The sequence below is a fragment of the Heteronotia binoei genome, chromosome 9 (assembly GCF_032191835.1).
Source record: "Heteronotia binoei isolate CCM8104 ecotype False Entrance Well chromosome 9, APGP_CSIRO_Hbin_v1, whole genome shotgun sequence".
NCBI lineage: Eukaryota > Metazoa > Chordata > Lepidosauria > Squamata > Gekkonidae > Heteronotia > Heteronotia binoei.
In genome coordinates, this window is record NC_083231.1 from 122,133,736 (window position 1) to 122,150,503 (window position 16,768).

General features: G+C 50.0%; 1 protein-coding gene across 1 annotated transcript in view; it reads left to right on the forward strand.

Moving 5' to 3' along the window:
* The first annotated feature begins 8,428 nt into the window (after window positions 1-8,428).
* The window catches only part of LOC132577636 (transcription factor COE3-like), a 33,136-nt gene continuing 24,796 nt past the window's right edge, over window positions 8,429-16,768 (forward strand). Inside the window, exon 1 of the mRNA XM_060247426.1 lies at window positions 8,429-8,503. Coding sequence (XP_060103409.1) covers window positions 8,429-8,503 — 75 coding nt within the window. The remainder of the gene's footprint in view (window positions 8,504-16,768) is intronic.

Below are 16,768 nucleotides of genomic sequence, written 5' to 3' on the forward strand. Positions count from 1 at the left end.
GTCGTATAGAGGATGTTGTGGAATTGTTTTCTGTGGCCCCGGAAGGCAGGACCAGAACCAATGGGTTGAAATTAAATCAAAAGGGTTTTCCAGCTCAACATGAGGAAGAACTTGCTGACCGTTAGAGCGATTCCTCAGTGGAACAGGCTTCCTCTTTGGGAGGTGGTAGGCTCTCCTTCCTTGGAGGTTTTTAAACAGAGGCTAGATGGCCATTTGACAGCAATGAGGATCCTGTGAATTTAGGGGGAGGTGTTTGTGGGTTTCCTGCATTGTGTAGGGGGTTGGACTAGATGGCCCTGGAGGTTCCTTCCAACTCTAGGATTCTATTAGGAAGAACTTCCTGACTGTTAAAGCGATTCCTCAGTGGAACAGGCTTCCTCCTTGGGAGGTGGTGGGCTCTCCTTCCTTGGAGGTTTTTAAACAGAGGCTAGAGGGCCCTCTGACAGCAATGAAGATCCTGTGAATTTAGGGGAGGTATTTGTGAGTTTCCTGCATTGTGCAGGGGGTTGGACTAGATGACTTTGGAGGTTCCTTCCAACTCTAGGATTCTGTTAGGAAGAACTTCCTGACCTTTAGAGCGGTTCCTCAGTGGAACAGGCTTCCTCCTTGGGAGATGGTGGGCTCTCCTTCCTTGGAGGTTTTTAAAACAGAGGCTAGAGGGCCCTCTGACAGCAGTGAAGATCCTGTGCATTTAGGGGGAGGCGTTTGTGAGTTTCCTGCATTGTGCAAGGGGTTGGACTAAGTGACCCTGGAGGTCCCTTCCAACTCTATGATTCCCTCCCACTGTAAATTGTGCAGGACGGAGACCATGCAGGTGGATTGTGCCCATCTGTGGGATGGTGCCAGAGGAGACTGCCTGGTTTCTTCCTGTGGGTGGGAAGAGACAGTGGGCCCAGCTGTCCTTTTGTCTCTGTGGGACTTGGGCAGGAGAACTTCCCAGCAGGCCGCGCCTCAGACAACAAGCCCCGCAACAAAGAGTGTTATTTCCTCCCGAGTCGCCTGTATGCCTTACCGATCCCCCACCCACCCGGCAAGCTTTTTCGCTAAACGGACACCCAGAGAGAAACAAAGCAAGCCGGTTGTGGGTGGGAAGGCAATTTACCTCAGAGATTATGCTGAGGGGGAAGAGATTCTCTTCTTGCTCTTCTCCGTGGGTTGAAGGCTGGGAAGGAGATTCGCGTTGTGCTTTTCAAGAGGACTTCTCCTGGGCTGCTTTTTGCTGAGATTCTGTGGCTTCAAGGGCCCTTTCATAAGAACGTAAGAGAAGCCATGTTGGATCAGGCCAACGGCCCATCCAGTCCAATACTTTGTGTCCCACAGTAGCAAAATTTTTTATATATATACACACACACTGTGGCTAATAGCCACTGATGGACCTGTGCTCCATATTTTTATCTAAACCCCTCTCGAAGGTGGCTATACTTGTGGCCGCCACCACCTCCTGTGGCAGTGAATTCCACATGTTAATCCCCCTTTGGGTGAAGAAGGACTTCCTTTTATCCATTTTAACCTGTCTGCTCAGCAATTTCATCGAATGCCCACGAGTTCTTGTATTGTGAGAAAGGGAGAAAAGGACTTCTTTCTCTACTTTCTCCATCCCATGCATTATCTTGTAAACCTCTATCATGTCACCCCGCAGTCGACGTTTCTCCAAGCTAAAGAGCCCCAAGCGTTTCAACCTTTCTTCATAGGGAAAGTGCTCCAGCCCTTTAATCATTCTAGCTGCCCTTCTCTGGACTTTCAGAGAGACTTGAGCAGAGATACCAACTCTGGACTGGGATAAATTTTGGAGATTTGGGGGTAGAACTTAAGTGGGGCAGGGCTCGGGAAGAAGACAGACCTGAGGAGGGTATAATGCCATAGAGTTAGGGTTGCCAATCCCCAGGTGAGGACAGGGGATCCCCTAATTTGGAGGCCCTCCCCCTGCTTCAGGATCACCAGAAAGCAGGGGAAGGGGGGTCTGTTGGGCACTCCATTATTCCCTATGGAGACCAATTCCCATAGGGTATAACGGAGAATTGATCCACGGGTATCTGGGGCTCGGGGGGCTGTTTTTTGAGGTAGAGGCCCCAAATTTTCAGCATGGAACGGTTTGCCAGGGCTTTTTTTTGAGCAGGAATGCACAGAAACCCAGTTTTGGCTGGCTTGGTGTCAGGAGGTGTGGCCTAATATGCAAAGGAGAGCTTGCTGGGCTTTTTTTGTAGAAACAATTGTGATGTCAGAGGGTGTAGCCTAATATGCAAATGAGTTCCTGCTGGGCTTTTTCTTCCAAAAACCCCCCCTGTGATTTGCACATAAAATTGGGAGCATGTAAAGAATTGGTAGGCCATTCATCATCTGCCTTTTGACTGATTAATTGATTGTATTTGCATACATTTGCATACTGCCCAGAGCTCTGTGGGTGCCTTGCCTGAGATATCGGAGGAAATACAAGATCGCTTACAGTTTAATAAGCGAAGGCTACCTATTATGGCTAGACAGAAAGGCTCCCGTTACTGCCTTCATTTCCGAAGACAGCTTCAGTTTTCTTTTTTTTCCAAATCTGGGTCGTTATACTCTCAGCTCCATTCCCACATTACATCACTTCCTGGAGGCTGCAGGTCACCTTTCTGCCCCTTTCTCTAGTATGTCAGGGTTTCATTTGGAACCACTGCCTTCCTTCCCTATAGTTGCCAACCTCCAGGTGCAGCCTGAAGAACTCCCAGAGTAACAGCCGAACTCCAGGCTGCAGAAAACAGTTCCCACTGAGGATAGAGCTGCTCGAGAGGGTGGACTGTGTGGCATTCTGCCCCGCTGAGGTCCCTCCCCAAACCCCAACCTCTTCAGGGTCTACCCCCCCAAAAAAATCCAGAGGTATTTCCTGACCCAGAGTTGGCAACCCTATGATCTTGGCTCACAGAAAACTAAGGGACCCACCTGCTACTGGGAGCAGACTGAGGTGCAGGAGCAGATGGCAGCAGAAGGAAGCTGTGTTTGTTTCTCTGCGCTGGGCTAAGTTCCTTCCTTCCTTCCTTCCTTCCTTCCTTCCTTCCTTCCTTCCTTCCTTCCTTCCTTCCTTCCTTCCTTCCTTCCTTCCTTCCTTCCTTCCTTCCTTCCTTCCCTCTCTCCCTCCCGTCCGTCTGTCTTGCAGCTCTCAAACAAACATCTGCCATGCTTTGTGCTCTCAAGCAGCGGATGTTTATTTTATGTGGCTCATAGGTTAAGCAAGCTTGGCCAACCCTGGTTTCAAAGTGTAGCCGTGTTGGTCTCACGTTAGGATTGCCAGCTCCGGGTTGGGGAATACCTGGAGATTTTGGGGGTGGGGTCTGAGGAGGGCAGGGCTTGGGAAAGGGAGGACCTCGACATGCTACAATGCCGCAGAGTCCTCCCTCCAAAGTAGCCGTTTTCTCCAGGGGAGCTGATCTCTTCCGCCTGGAGATCAGATGTAATCCCAGGAGATCTCCAGTCACCACCTGGACGTTGGCAACCCTAAGTAGAACAGCTAGATTCAAGTGTATTTAGCACCTTAGAGACCAAGGAGGTTTTTGAGAGTCCCAGTGGACTCCTGAAAGCTTATCTCCTAAAAATCTTGCTGGTCTCAGAGATACTCAGTGGACTCCAATACAAGCTCTTCCTTCACGAGGGAGACCAGGGCTTTTCTTGTAACAGGAACGCTCTGGGTGTGATTCAGAAAGCTCCTCTCACCTTGTGTTTGTGCTATCAGGGTCATGCCCCCACCCTTACCTCCAACCCTTGAGCATCAGACTCCCTCAGGGTCCAGCAGGGCTCTTCTCTTCCTCTGTCCCAGGTGGCCAAACTCGCTTAATGTAAGAGCCAGATAGAATAAATGCCAGATGTCTTAGAGCCACAAGACATGAATGTTGGATGTTGGATGTTGGAGGGAGGGAGGGAGGAAGGAAGGAAGGAAGGAAGGAAGGAAGGAAGGAAGGAAGGAAGGAAGGAAGGAAGGAAGGAAGGAAGGAAGGAAGGAAGGAAGGAAGGAAGGAAGGAAGGAAGCTGCCTTATACTGAATCAGACCCTTGGTCCATCAAAGTCAGTATTGTCTTGTCAGACTGGCAGCGGCTCTCCAGGGTCTCAAGCTGAGGTTTTTCACACCTATTTGCCTGGACCCGCTTTTGGAAATGCCAGGGATTGAACCTGGGACCTTCTGCTTACCAAGCAGATGCTCTGCCACTAAGCCACCGTCCCTCTCCAGGAAGGAAGGAAGGAAGGAACGAACGAACGAACGAATGAACGAAGGAACATATGAAGCTGCCTTCTACTGAATCAGACCCTTGGTCCATCAAAGTCAGTATTGTCTTCTCAGACTGACTCTCCAGGGTCTCAAGCTGAGGATTTTCACACCTATTTGCTTGGACCCTTTTTTGGATATGCCAGGGATTGAGCCTGGGACCTTCTGCTTACCAAGCAGATGCTCTGCCACTGAGCCACCGTCCCTTCCCAGGAAGGAAGGAAGGAAGGAAGGAAGGAAGGAAGGAAGGAAGGAAGGAAGGAAGGAAGGAAGGAAAATAGATGGGGAGGGAGAGGTGGAAAGAAAGCAACTTTAAATGCATTCTCCAAAGCTGGCTGATGGGGCGGTGTGGGCCTTGAGAGTCCCACAATATGTGTGAAAGAGCCACACGTGGCTGCCAAGCGTCTGTCCTGTGGCTGAGCTGCAGTCCCAACTAGGATCATCTGGGATTATTCCTGGTTTCACTTTTCTGGATTGTTCAGTGACCGTCTCCATGGTTACCCGAAAGGAAGTCAGCCCTGAATATAGGACAGTCACCACTAAAATAAAAAAGTTATACATAAAAGGGTCTCTCTTTTTTTGTTCTTGGTCAAACCTGTGACGTGTATAACAATATCAAGTGTCTTCCTCTTTTTCCTGGGGGGAAAAAACCCTAGTCTTCCTTTTGAGTAAATATTTCTCAATAAATGTGACGATGAGGGGTGAGAAAAGTTGACTAAGTCATTTGCCAAGGGCTAATGGATCAGAGGACCCTCCATGCTCAAAAGCACTCTACCCCCAGATACCAGCTGTTGATTGGCAAACAGTGCGTGGGGGGTTGCCAAGTCTAGTTCAAGAAATATCTGGGGACTTTGGGGGTGGAGCCAGGACACTTTGGGGGCAGAGCCAGGAGGCGTTGGGGGTGGGGCCAGGAGCAAGGTTGTGGGAAGCATAATGGGACTCCAAAGGGAGTTCTGACCATCACATTTAAATGCCTTCCCTCCATTGGAAATAATGAAGGATAGGGGCACTTTCTTTGGGGGCTCATAGAATTGGACCCCCTGGTCCAATCCTTTTGAAACTTGGAGGGTGTTTTGAGGAGAGGCACTGGATGCTATGCAGAAAATTCGGTGCATCTACCTCAAAAAAAACAGCACCGAGCCCCAGATACCCGCAGATCAATTTCCCATTACACCCTATGGGAATCAATCTCCATAGGGAATAGCGGAGTGCCCAGCAGACATTTCTGATGACCCTAAAGCAGGGGGAGGGCCTCCAAACCAGGGGATCCCCTGACCCCACCTGGGGATTGGCAACTCTAGGAGGTGAGGGCAGGCAGGGGGCTGCCGATGTACCAACTGCGAGATAACTGGGTGGGCGGATAGAAGAGAAATGCTTTTCCTTCCCCCCCCCCTCCCCTCATGACTCTTTGATCCTGCAAGATCTGTCAAATCAAAGCCTGTGTGCTCTCTCAAGGGATCCAAAACCTTTCCTCTTTGGGTGAGCCATCTCTGGCTTCATTTTAACTGCTGCAGCTCACCTTGAGACCCTGGGAAGGGGGCAGGATAGCATTGCTCAAACAGACCGAAGAATGGTTAGATGGCTTTGATTTGAAGAAGAGGACCGTAGATTTATACCCCGCCCTTCTCTCTGAAGCAGAGCCTCAGAGCGGCTCACAATCTCCTCACAGACACCCTGCGAGGTAGGTGGGGCTGAGAGAGCTCTCCCAGCAGCTGCCCTTTCGAGGACAGCTCTGCGAGAGCTATGGCTGACCCCAGGCCATTCCACAGGCTGCAAGCAGTGCTCCCTCTAGCTGAGTGAGCGTGACCTAGCTCACAGATCTTTAGCCTCCAGCTCACACATTTTGCCTTAGCTCAGGAAGGATGACCCCAGAGCACAATAATTGATGAAGGAGCTCACGTCTTTAATTCCAGTAGCTCACAAAGTAGAATTTTTGCTCACAAGACTCTGAAGCTTAGAGGGAACATTGGCTGCAAGTGGGGGAGTGGGGAATCAAACCCAGTTCTCCCAGATAAGAGACCCACGCACACAACTGCTGCACCAAACTGGTTGGGGGCTCACAGAATTACCCCTGGTCTTCAGGCAACAGGGATCAGTTCCCCTGGACAAAATGGCTGCTTTGGAGGGCGGACTCTGTGGCACTACCAGGGCTGTTTTTTTCTAGCAGGAACTCCTTTGCATATTAGGCCACACACCTCTGAAGCAGCCAATCCTCCAAAAGCTTACAGGAGCTCTTTTTACAGCTCTTGGAGGATTGGCTACAACAGGGGATGTGTGGCCTAATATGCAAAGGAGTTCCTGCTACAAAAAAAAAGCCCTGGGCACTATACCCAAGTGAGATAGCTGCCGTCGCCAGACCCCCTAGATCTCTGCGAATTTCTGAGCCTGGAGTTGTCAGCCCTGCTGCCATTGGCTTCATCGCACCATTCCATGACAGCCAGGCACAGAGCTAGTTCAAAGTCAAGATCCCAGCCCAACCCGGAGGGGGTTCTTCAAAGGCCCAGGGATGCCAAAGAGGGCTTTTTTGATCCCGACAGCGCAGCATCAACCGGATGAGAGCGAGAAAGCCCAGGTGGCTTTCCCACAGCATGTCGGATTTTATGACAAGCTGCTCGGAGCTTTGAGCGGCCAGCCTCCCAGGAGAGAACCTGGGGGGATACAACAGAAAGCCCCGACAACCCACTCGGAGAACTGAAGGGAAATTCAGCATTCAGCGTGTGAGCCTGGCTTCAGAACGGGCCCTTGGAAATACACGATTGGCTTGATTTGAACAAAAACTGGAGGAGTCTTTTAAAAAACATCTCAAGAAGCCAACCCCTCCGCAGGAAGCAAAACGGCACGCAAAATACAAACCTGCCTTGTACCAAACCGGAGGGGGGGGGGCGGCAAACTGCGGCTCAGGAGCCACACGTGGCTCTCTTTAAATCACATCTCCAAGCCAAACCAGCTGGCAGTTTGGAGAAGGCATTTAAAGTTAAAGTTGCTTTCTTTCCACCTTTCCCCTCATCTATTTTCCTTCCTTCTTTATTTCCGTAATTTATTTCTGTAAATTTATAGTCTGCCCTTTCCTGTAATGGGCTCAGGGTGGATTCCAGCATGTTAAAACAATTAAAAACCAACAATGCAACAATCAATAAATAAACAATAAAACAGTTGAACAATTAAACAAATTAAACCATTAGGCAGCCTTCCTTCCTTCCTTCCTTCCTTCCTTCCTTCCTTCCTTCCTTCCTTCCTTCCTTCCTTCCTTCCTTCCTTCCTTCCTTCCTTCCTCCCTTCCTCCCTCCCTTCCTCCCTCCCTCCCTCCTTCCTTCCTTCCTTCCTGCCCTCCTTCCCTCCCTCCCTCCCTCCATCTCTCAAACGTCTGACATTCATGTCTTGCAGCTCTCAAACATCTGGCGTTTCTTCTATGCGGCTCTTATGCTGAGGAAGTTTGGCCACCCCTGTACCAAACCAAAGTATCTAACTCAGTACTACATGCTCTGTTCTCTCAGTAGGGTTGCCAAATGTGACCTGGGGGAATTCTTGGAGATTTGGGTGTGGTTTGGAGATCGACCTGTTAACGCCAGACCTGGCTTTCTGGGTCCCGTGGATCCAACTGAGCAGGGCAGTTCTAAGAAGCCTTTCCGTTGATTCCATAGTGCAGGAATCCCCAACCCAGTGCCAAGGGGCGCCAGGTCACCTGCTGACACCTTTCCTGACACAGCTCAAGTCTTTTTAGAAAGTGGTCAAGACCAAGTAGGCCTTTTGTCCTGCAAGGCTTCTGATTGGCCACTGGAGATTTGATCCCCTGTTGGAAGGGAGAGCCAAGCATGCTGCCCAGAACAAAGAAGGGAGAGAGAGAAATATTGGACTGCAACTGGATGCCTTAACATAAGAAAAAGAGAGTTATCTGATGCCCCTTTGCATCAGATCGCAGCTCCAAAACTTGTTTCAGTCACGCTTGGACGGAACCAGGTTGTTTTCATTTTGACCTAAAACAATTTGGATGAGTTCGTAAAGACCGAGTCCAGCTTTCGGATCTCGCTGACGGTCGCCTCCCTCCGCCTCGCTCGACCGCCCAGATGCTGAACTGGCTCTGGCAACCTTGTTATGGAGCACTCAGCTTGGTCCTATTTGAATTTGGGCGGAGAGGAATGTGTCGTGGCAGTAAACTGGATGTCCGAGGGCTGAACTGTGCACCCTGAGCTTTGGGGAATGCGCGTTTCGAAGCCAGAAGCGCTGGAGAAATTCTTCCGAAGTGTCCTCAGGCGAGCCGTTTCCACCGAAGAGGTTGATTTGTTTGGTTTGATTGCTGGCGCTTTGTTCGGGCACTGGGGTTGCCAAGTCCAATTCAAGAAATATCTGGGGACTTTGGGGGTGGAGCCAGGAGACATTAGGGGTGGAGCCAAGATCAAGGCTGTGACAAGCATAGTTGAACTCCAAAGGGAGTTCTGGCCATCCCATTTAAAGGGACGGCACACCTTTTCAATGCCTTCCTTCCATAGGAAATAATGAAGGATAGGGGCACCTTCTTTTGGGGCTCATAGAATTGGACCCCCTGGTCCAATCTTTTTGAAACTTGGGGGGTATTTTGGGGAGAGGCATTAGATGCTATATTGAAAATTTGGTGCCTCTACCTCAATAAACAGCCCCCCTAGAGCCCCAGATACCCGCGGATCAGACATTACCCTCCCCTCCCCCCGCTTTCTGACAACCCTGAAGCGGGGGGAGGGTCTCCAAACCGGGGGATCCCCTGCCCCCACCTGGGGATTGGCAACCGTATCAGGCACTGGGGCTAGCATACCTCTGGTGGGACCTCTGCCAAGGCCTGGGACTTCTAGTGGGTCCACTGTAGGGTTGCCAAGTCCAATTCAAGAAATATCTGGGGACTTTGGGGGTGGAGCCAGAAACAAGCATAACTGAACTCCAGAGGGAGTTCTGGCCGTCACATTTAAAGGGGCCGCACACCTTTCAAATGCCTTCCCTCTATTAGAAATCACGAAGGATAGGGGCACCTTCTTCTGGAGCTCACAAAATTGGACTCCCTGCTCCAATCTTTTTGAAACTTGGAGGGTGTTTCGAGGAGAGGTGCTGAATGTTATGCTGCAAATTTGGTGCCTCTGCCTCAAAAAACAGCCCCCCTCAGCAGAGCCCCAGATACCCGCAGATCAATTCTCCATTATACCCTATGGGAATCGGTCTCCATAGGGGATAATGGAATGTGCAGCAGATATTTTCCACCCCCGTCCCCCACTTTCTGATGAGCCTAAAGCGGGGGAAGGGCCTCCAAACCAGGGAATCCCCTGCCCCCACCTGGGGATTGGCAACCCTAGCCCACTGCTGCTGAACCCCCACCCCAACAGACATTAATAGGGGTCGTTTAATAGAAAAAGAGGTGTCGAGCTGATTAGCGCAACTCAAGGGTGGAATTCGAGCAGGAGAACCTTTGCATATTAGGCTACACACCCGATGTAGCCAATCCTCCAAGAGATGACAAGCCTCTTTTTTTGTAAGCTCTTGGCGGATTGGCTACATCAGGGGTGTGTGGCTTAATAGCCAAAGGAGCCCCTGCTAGAATTCCACCCCTGAGAAAACTCATTTGAAGAACTCCTTTGTATATGCCACACATCCCCTGAAATCACCGGAAGGGGTACTAAATTATATCAGCTCAGCATCTACAAATTCAGTTTTGGGCACCACATTTGAAGAAGGATATAGCCAAGCTGGAACGGGTCCAGAGGAGGGTGACGAAGATGGTGAGAGGTCTGGAGACCCAAGTCCTATGAGGAAAGATTGAAGGAGCTGGGCATGTTTCGCCTGGAGATGAGGCAGCTGAGAGGTGATAGGATCACCATCTTCAAGGACTTGAAGGGCTGTCCTATAGAGGATGGTGTGGAATTAGTTTCTGTCCCCGGAAGGTCGGATCAGAACCAATGGGTTGAAATTAAATCAAAAGAGTTTCTGGCTCAACATTAGGAAGAACTTCCTGACCATTAGAGCGATTCCTCAGTGGAACAGGCTTCCTCCTTGGGAGGTGGTGGGCTCTCCTTCCTTGGAGGTTTTGAAACAGAGGCTAGATGGCCACCTGACAGCAATGCAGATCCTGTGAATTTAGGGGGAGGGGTTTGTGAGTTTCCTGCATTGTGCAGGGGGTTGGACTAGATGGCCCTGAGGGTCCCTTCCAACTCAGGAGGTGGTGGGCTCTCCTTCCTTTTAAACAGAGGCTAGAGGGCCATCTGACAGCAATGCAGATCCTGTGAATTTAGGGGGAGGGGTTTGTGAGTTTCCTGCATTGTGCAGGGGGTTGGACTAGATGACTGTAGAGGTCCCTTCCAACTCTAGAGGATGGTGTGGAATTAGTTTCTGTCCCCGGGAGGTCGGACCAGAACCCATGGGTTGAAATTAAATCAAAAGATTCAAATGCATTTGAATTAGATAGATCCATGGAGAAGTCTGTCGATTCAAATGCTTCTTGAATTATAACTGTCATCATAAAACCTTACTCCCTTCATACTTCTTGCATGACTTTCTCCTCTGGGCCACGCTGGCATGAGGAAGATTTCCATCTCTCTGCTTGATAGGTTTTTGGTTATTTTCCCATTTTTTGAGGTGGGGGTGGGGAATTTTAGAAAGTTTGTCAGATCTCAGAGTTCAGCAGAATTCTCACAGGGGGGTTGAACCATGGAACCCAGAAGCTTTTTTTATTTTGGGGGAGGCTTGGGGGGGAGTAAGGAAAAAAGAGCACAATAAAATTTAGAGGTTCCAGAACTCTGCTCCTGTGATAGGGTTGCCAATCCCCAGGTGGGGGCAAGGGATCCCCCAGTTTGGAGACCCTCCCCCCGCTTCAGGGTCGTCAAAAAGCGGGGGGAGGGGAGGGAAATGTCTGCTGGGAACTCCATTATTCCCTATGGAGATTTATTCCCATAGAAAATCTTGGAGAATTGATCCACGGGTATCTGGGGCTCTGGGGGGGCTGTTGTTTGGAGTAGAGGCACCAAATTTTCAGTATAGCATCTAGTGCCTCTCCCCAAAATACCCCCCAAGTTTCAAAAAGATTGGACTAGGGGGTCCAATTCTATGAGCCTCAAAAGAAGGTGCCCCTATCCTTCATTATTTCCTATGGAAGGAAGGAATTGAAAAGGTGTGCCGTCCCTTTAAATGTGATGGCCAGAATTCTCTTTGGAGTTCAATGATGCTTGTCACAGCCTTGATCTTGGCTCCACCTTTAATGTCTCCTGGCTCCACCCCCCAAAGTCTCCTGGCTCCACCCCCCCCAAAGTCTCCTGGCTCCACCCCCAAAGTCTCCTGGCTCCACCCCCAAAGTCCCCACATATTTTTTGAATTGGACTTGGCAACCCTATCCTGTGAGCTTCTGCCCCAAATGAGCCCTCTAATCAGAGTCACTGAAGAAGGCCTGCAAGCCGGAGAAAGTTGCATGAGTCAGTGGGGAACACACAGGGCTGGGGTTAGAAAGTGGGGGCCATCCGGGTCAGAGCCAGGGATATCATAGGGCAGGGGTCCCCAACCCCCGAGCCGTGGACCAGTACCAGTCCGTGGCCGGTTAGCAACTGGGCCATGAGTTGTGTAAGTATTTCATTATTAGGGTTGCCAATCCCCAGGTGGGGGCAGGGGATCCCCCAGTTTGGAGGCCCTCCCCCCACTTCAGGGTTGTCAGAAAGCGGGGGGAGGGGAGGGAAATGTCTGCTGGGAACTCTATTATTCCCTATGGAGATTTATTCCCATAGAAAATGATGGAGAATTGATCCGCAGGTATCTGGGGCTCTGGGGGGGCTGGTTTTTGAGTTAGACACACCAAATTTTCAGTATAGCATCTAGTGCCTCTCCCCAAAATATCCCCCAAGTTTCAAAAAGATTGGACCAGGGAGTCCAATTCTATGAGCCCCAAAAGAAGGTGCCCCTATCCTTCATTATTTCCTATGGAAGGAAGGCATTGAAAAGGTGTGCTGTCCCTTTAAATGTGATGGCCAGAATTCTCTTTGGAGTTCAATTATGCTTGTCACAGCCTTGATCTTGGCTCCACCCCTAATGTCTCCTGGTTCCATCCCCGAAGTCCCCAGATATTTCTTAAATTGGACTTGGCAACCCTATTCATTATATATTACAATGCAGTAATAATAAGATGACAACAATGGATTTATATCCTGCCTTCCACTTCGAATTTCAGAGTCTCACAATCTCCTTTCCCTTCCTTCCCCACAACATACACTCTGTGAGGTGGGTGGGGCTGAGAGAGCTCTCCCAGAAGCTGCCCTTTCAAAGACAGCTCTGCGAGAGCGATGGCTGACCCGAGGCCATTCCAGCAGCTGCAAGTGGAGGAGTGGGGAATCAAACCCAGTCCTCCGAGATAAGAGTCCGCACACTTCACCACCACACCAACTAATAGAAATAAAGTGCACAACTGTATCATCCTGAAACCATCACGCCCCCCGCCCCCCCCCCGGTCCCTGGAAAATTTGTCTTCCACAAAACTGGTCCCTGGTGCCAAAAAAGTTGGGGACCACTGTCGTGGAGGACCAGTTCCTCTGGAGGGCCAACAACAGGCAGAGAGGTTGAGGCCTTCCCTGAAGGTTGCCTCCTGGCTCTAGAATTCAGAGGATTCGTTCCTCGAAATGTGGAGGTTCCCTTCAGTCACCATGGCTATTAGCCCTCGACAGACTTCTCCATGAATCTACCTAATCTCTTTCTAAAGTTGCTTATTCCTGTGACATTTTAATCCAGTGGTGTGTAAAGATGTCTTTCCTTTTGTCCGTCCTGAACCTACTGTCCCTCAGCTTCATTGGATGCCCTTGAGTTTTGCATAGTTCTGCATGCCGTCATTTCCCGAGGTTAGGCTGTTACTCCCTAGGAGCAGGGCCTTTCCTGCATTGGCCCAAAGGTTTTGTAATCCCCACCCTCCAGAGGCTCGAATGGCATCTTCTCTTGTCTGCATGTATAGCCCAACGAGAACCAGCAGGTTTCGCTAACGCTTGACTACTGATTTTCTTGCCGTTGGGGTTGCCTTCCGTTCCGGCTGTTACTTCTTCCTGTTAGTTTCATTCCTGTTCGTTATTCTTTGCTTTATGGCTTTCAGTTTTTTGCTTTGTGTGCATTTTAAACAGTTGGTTGTTTTTTTAAAAAAATAAATCTTAGTGTAAACTGCCTCGGGGATAGTTTTGACAGAATGGTGCTATGCAGAGACCATGAATAAATAAAATAAATATATGAAATTAATGCCTTGTTGCTAAACGTTCAGGGTATTCAGGATTCCAGAATTCCGAAATAGAAAGAACTCTTGTAGAATTCCCACCATTCTGCTTGGCACTTCAAAAGATTCTGGTTCCTGGGAAGATCGTTTTGGAGGGTAACCGTCAGGGGTGGAATTCTAGCAGGAGCTCCTTTGCATATTAGGTCACACCTCCCTGATGTAGCCAATCCTCCAAGAGCTTATGAGGTGCTTTTTTGTAAACTCTTGGAGGATTGGCTATATCAGGGGTGTGTGGCCTAATATGTAAAGGAGCTCTTGCTAGAATTCCACCCCTGATAACCGTGTTAGTCTTCGGTAAAAGATTCAGGCCCAGCCGCGCCTTAGTGGCTAACAAGGTTTTCAGGGTATGAGCTCTTGAGAGTGAAAACTCCTTTTGTCAGATATCAGAGAGTGATTCAAGGGTGGAATTCACTGCCGGAGGGTATAGGGATAAACAGCTTTAAAGGGGGATTAGATAGACGCATGGAGGATAAGTCTGTTGATGGTTACTAAGCCATGGTGACAGAGGGAACCTCCATGTTCAGAGGCAGTAAACCTTTGAATCTCAGAGACAGGAGGCAACATCAGGGTATAGCCTCGGCCTCTTTGCCCTTTTGTTGGCTGTCCAGAGGAACTGGTTGGCCCCTGTGTGAGGCAGGATGCTGGAGTAGATGGACCCTCCCTGGTTTGATCCAGCAGGGCTCTTCTGATGTTCTTCTCAGGGGGAGGCCTCAGCCTCTCTGCCCTGTTGTTGGCCCTCCAGAGGAACTGGTTGGCCACTGTGTGAGACAGGAGGCTGGACTAAGTGGACCTTCACTGGTCTGATCCAGCAGGGCTCTTCTGAAGTTCTTACGAAGGCCTCAGCCTCTCTGCCCTGTTGTTGGACCTCCAGAGGAACTGGTTGATCACTGTGTGAGACAGGAGGCTGGACTAAGTGGACCTTCACTGGTCTAATCCAGCAGGGCTCTTCTAAAGTTCTTACGAAGGCCTCAGCCTCTCTGCCCTGTTGTTGGACCTCCAGAGGAACTGGTTGGCCCCTGTGTGAGGCAGGATGCTGGAGTAGATGGACCCTCCCTGGTCTGATCCAGCAGGGCTCTTCTGATGTTCTTCTCAAGGGGAGGCCTCATCCTCTCTGCCCTGTTGTTGGCCCTCCAGAGGAACTGGTTGGCCACTGTGTGAGACAGGAGGCTGGACTAAGTGGACCTTCACTGGTCTAATCCAGCAGGGCTCTTCTGAAGTTCTTATGAAGGCCTCAGCCTCTCTGCCCTGTTGTTGGACCTCCAGAGGAACTGGTTGATCACTGTGTGAGACAGGAGGCTGGACTAGATGAACCCTCCCTGGTCTGATCCAGCAGAGCTCTTATTATGTTCTTGTAAGCTGATGGGCAGTAGGTTCAGGATAGAAGAAAGGAAATCCTACATCACACAGAGAGTGATTAAAATGTGGAATTTGTTGCCAGAGGATGTGGTGATGGCCACAGGAATCAATAGCTTTAAAGGGAGATTAGATAGATTAATGGTAAGTAATCAATGGCTCCTAGGGTTGCCAGGTCCAATCCATGAAATATCTGGTGATTTTGGAAGTAGAGCCAGGAGGCTTTCCTATTCCAAAGAAATAAATTAAAATACAGCAGTACAGTTCCCCTGAATTCAGTCATCATTTCCTTGTCCTCTCTTTTGTCTTTTTTGTTCCTCAGCAGCTGCATTCCACTAAATGAAAGCGAACACACACACAAACAAAACACTCACTCATTCACAAAGCAGCCAAAATAAACAGTTTGCATGCCCACACTTTTGTGATCTCCCTGGAGCAATGGTATAGATAGGTTTACTAACCTGAGTTGCTGAATGGAACAACTTGCTGTATTTCAACCAACTTATGGAGAAAGATTCCTAGGGGGTGGAGTTTTCCTGTATCCCATATTCAGATTCTAGTTAACTCTTTACTATCCTTTTCACTATACAAACAGCTTCTGAAAGGAATGCAAAATGAACAGAGGGACTGTGCTCTCTCTCTTCCTGTCTCACTCACCTGGCTCTGCCTGCTGACCCTGCCCCCCTACAGCTTCAGTCTTGCTGAGATTTAAAGGCGCACACACACCTGCCAAAACACAGGCAGCTTGCTAGCTTCTAAACTTGCCTGAGATCTAAAGGCACATTGTGGCTGTTGAGACAGGACTTCCCCCTGCCAGCCAGCTAAACTGGAGGACCCACCGCCTGGACCTGGGGACTGGCAAACCTAATGGCTAGTAGCCACAGTGTCTGACAGGAACCTCCACATCAGAGACACTAAACCTCTGGTTCTCAGAGCCAGGAGGCAACATCAGGGGAAGACCTTGGCCTCTGCACCCTATTGTTGGCCCTCCAGAGGAACCGGTAGGTCACTGAGTGAGGAGACAGGATGCTGGACTAGGTGGACCTTTGGTCTGATCCAGCAGCGCTCTTTTTAAAGGCCTCAACCTCTCTGCCATGTTGCTGGCCCTCCAGAGGGAACTGGCTGGCCACTGGGTGAGACAGGAGGCTGGACTAGGTGGACCTTCTTTGGTCTGATCCATCAGGGCTCTTCTGATGTTCTTATCAGGGGAAGGCCTTGGTCTCTCTGCCCTATTGTTGTGCCTCCAGAGGAACTGGTTGGCCACTTTGTGAGACAGGAGGGTGGACTAGATAGACCTTCACTGGTCTGATCCAGCAAGGCTCTTCTGATGCTCTTCTCAGGGGAAGGCCTCGGCCTCTCTGCCCTGTTGTTGGCCCTCCAGAGGAATTGGTTGGCCACTGTGTGAGGCAGGAGGGTGGACTAGATAGACCTTCACTGGTCTGATCCAGCAAGGCTCTTCTGATGCTCTTCTCAGGGGAAGGCCTCGGCCTCTCTGCCCTGTTGTTGGCCCTCCAGAGGAACTGGTTGGCCACTGTGTGAGACGGGATGCTTGACTAAATGGGCCAATGATTGGAACCAACAGGGCTGTTCTTACGTTCTTGTAGACAAGCTGGGTCTGAAGGAGTGTGTGTGTAGGCGAAAGCTTATACCTTGAATAAAACTTTGTCGGTCTAAAAGGAGCTACTGGGCTCTGACTTTATTCTGGGCCTGAGCCAAAGCCACAAGGATAATCCTTCTGCAGTTGGCACAGAAGACCAACAGGTGGCATTATTTTATCAACCATGCTGTTGGAACGTCGCATTTAGATGAAACCCGGAAGTTTTGGGCCAGGCTTTGCAGAGGGATAGGTTGGGGGATGGAGGAGGAGGGAGGGAGGGAGCCCCTCTGCATGGCTGTTGATCCTGCCTGTCACAACACATGATGTCTGAGCAGACCCA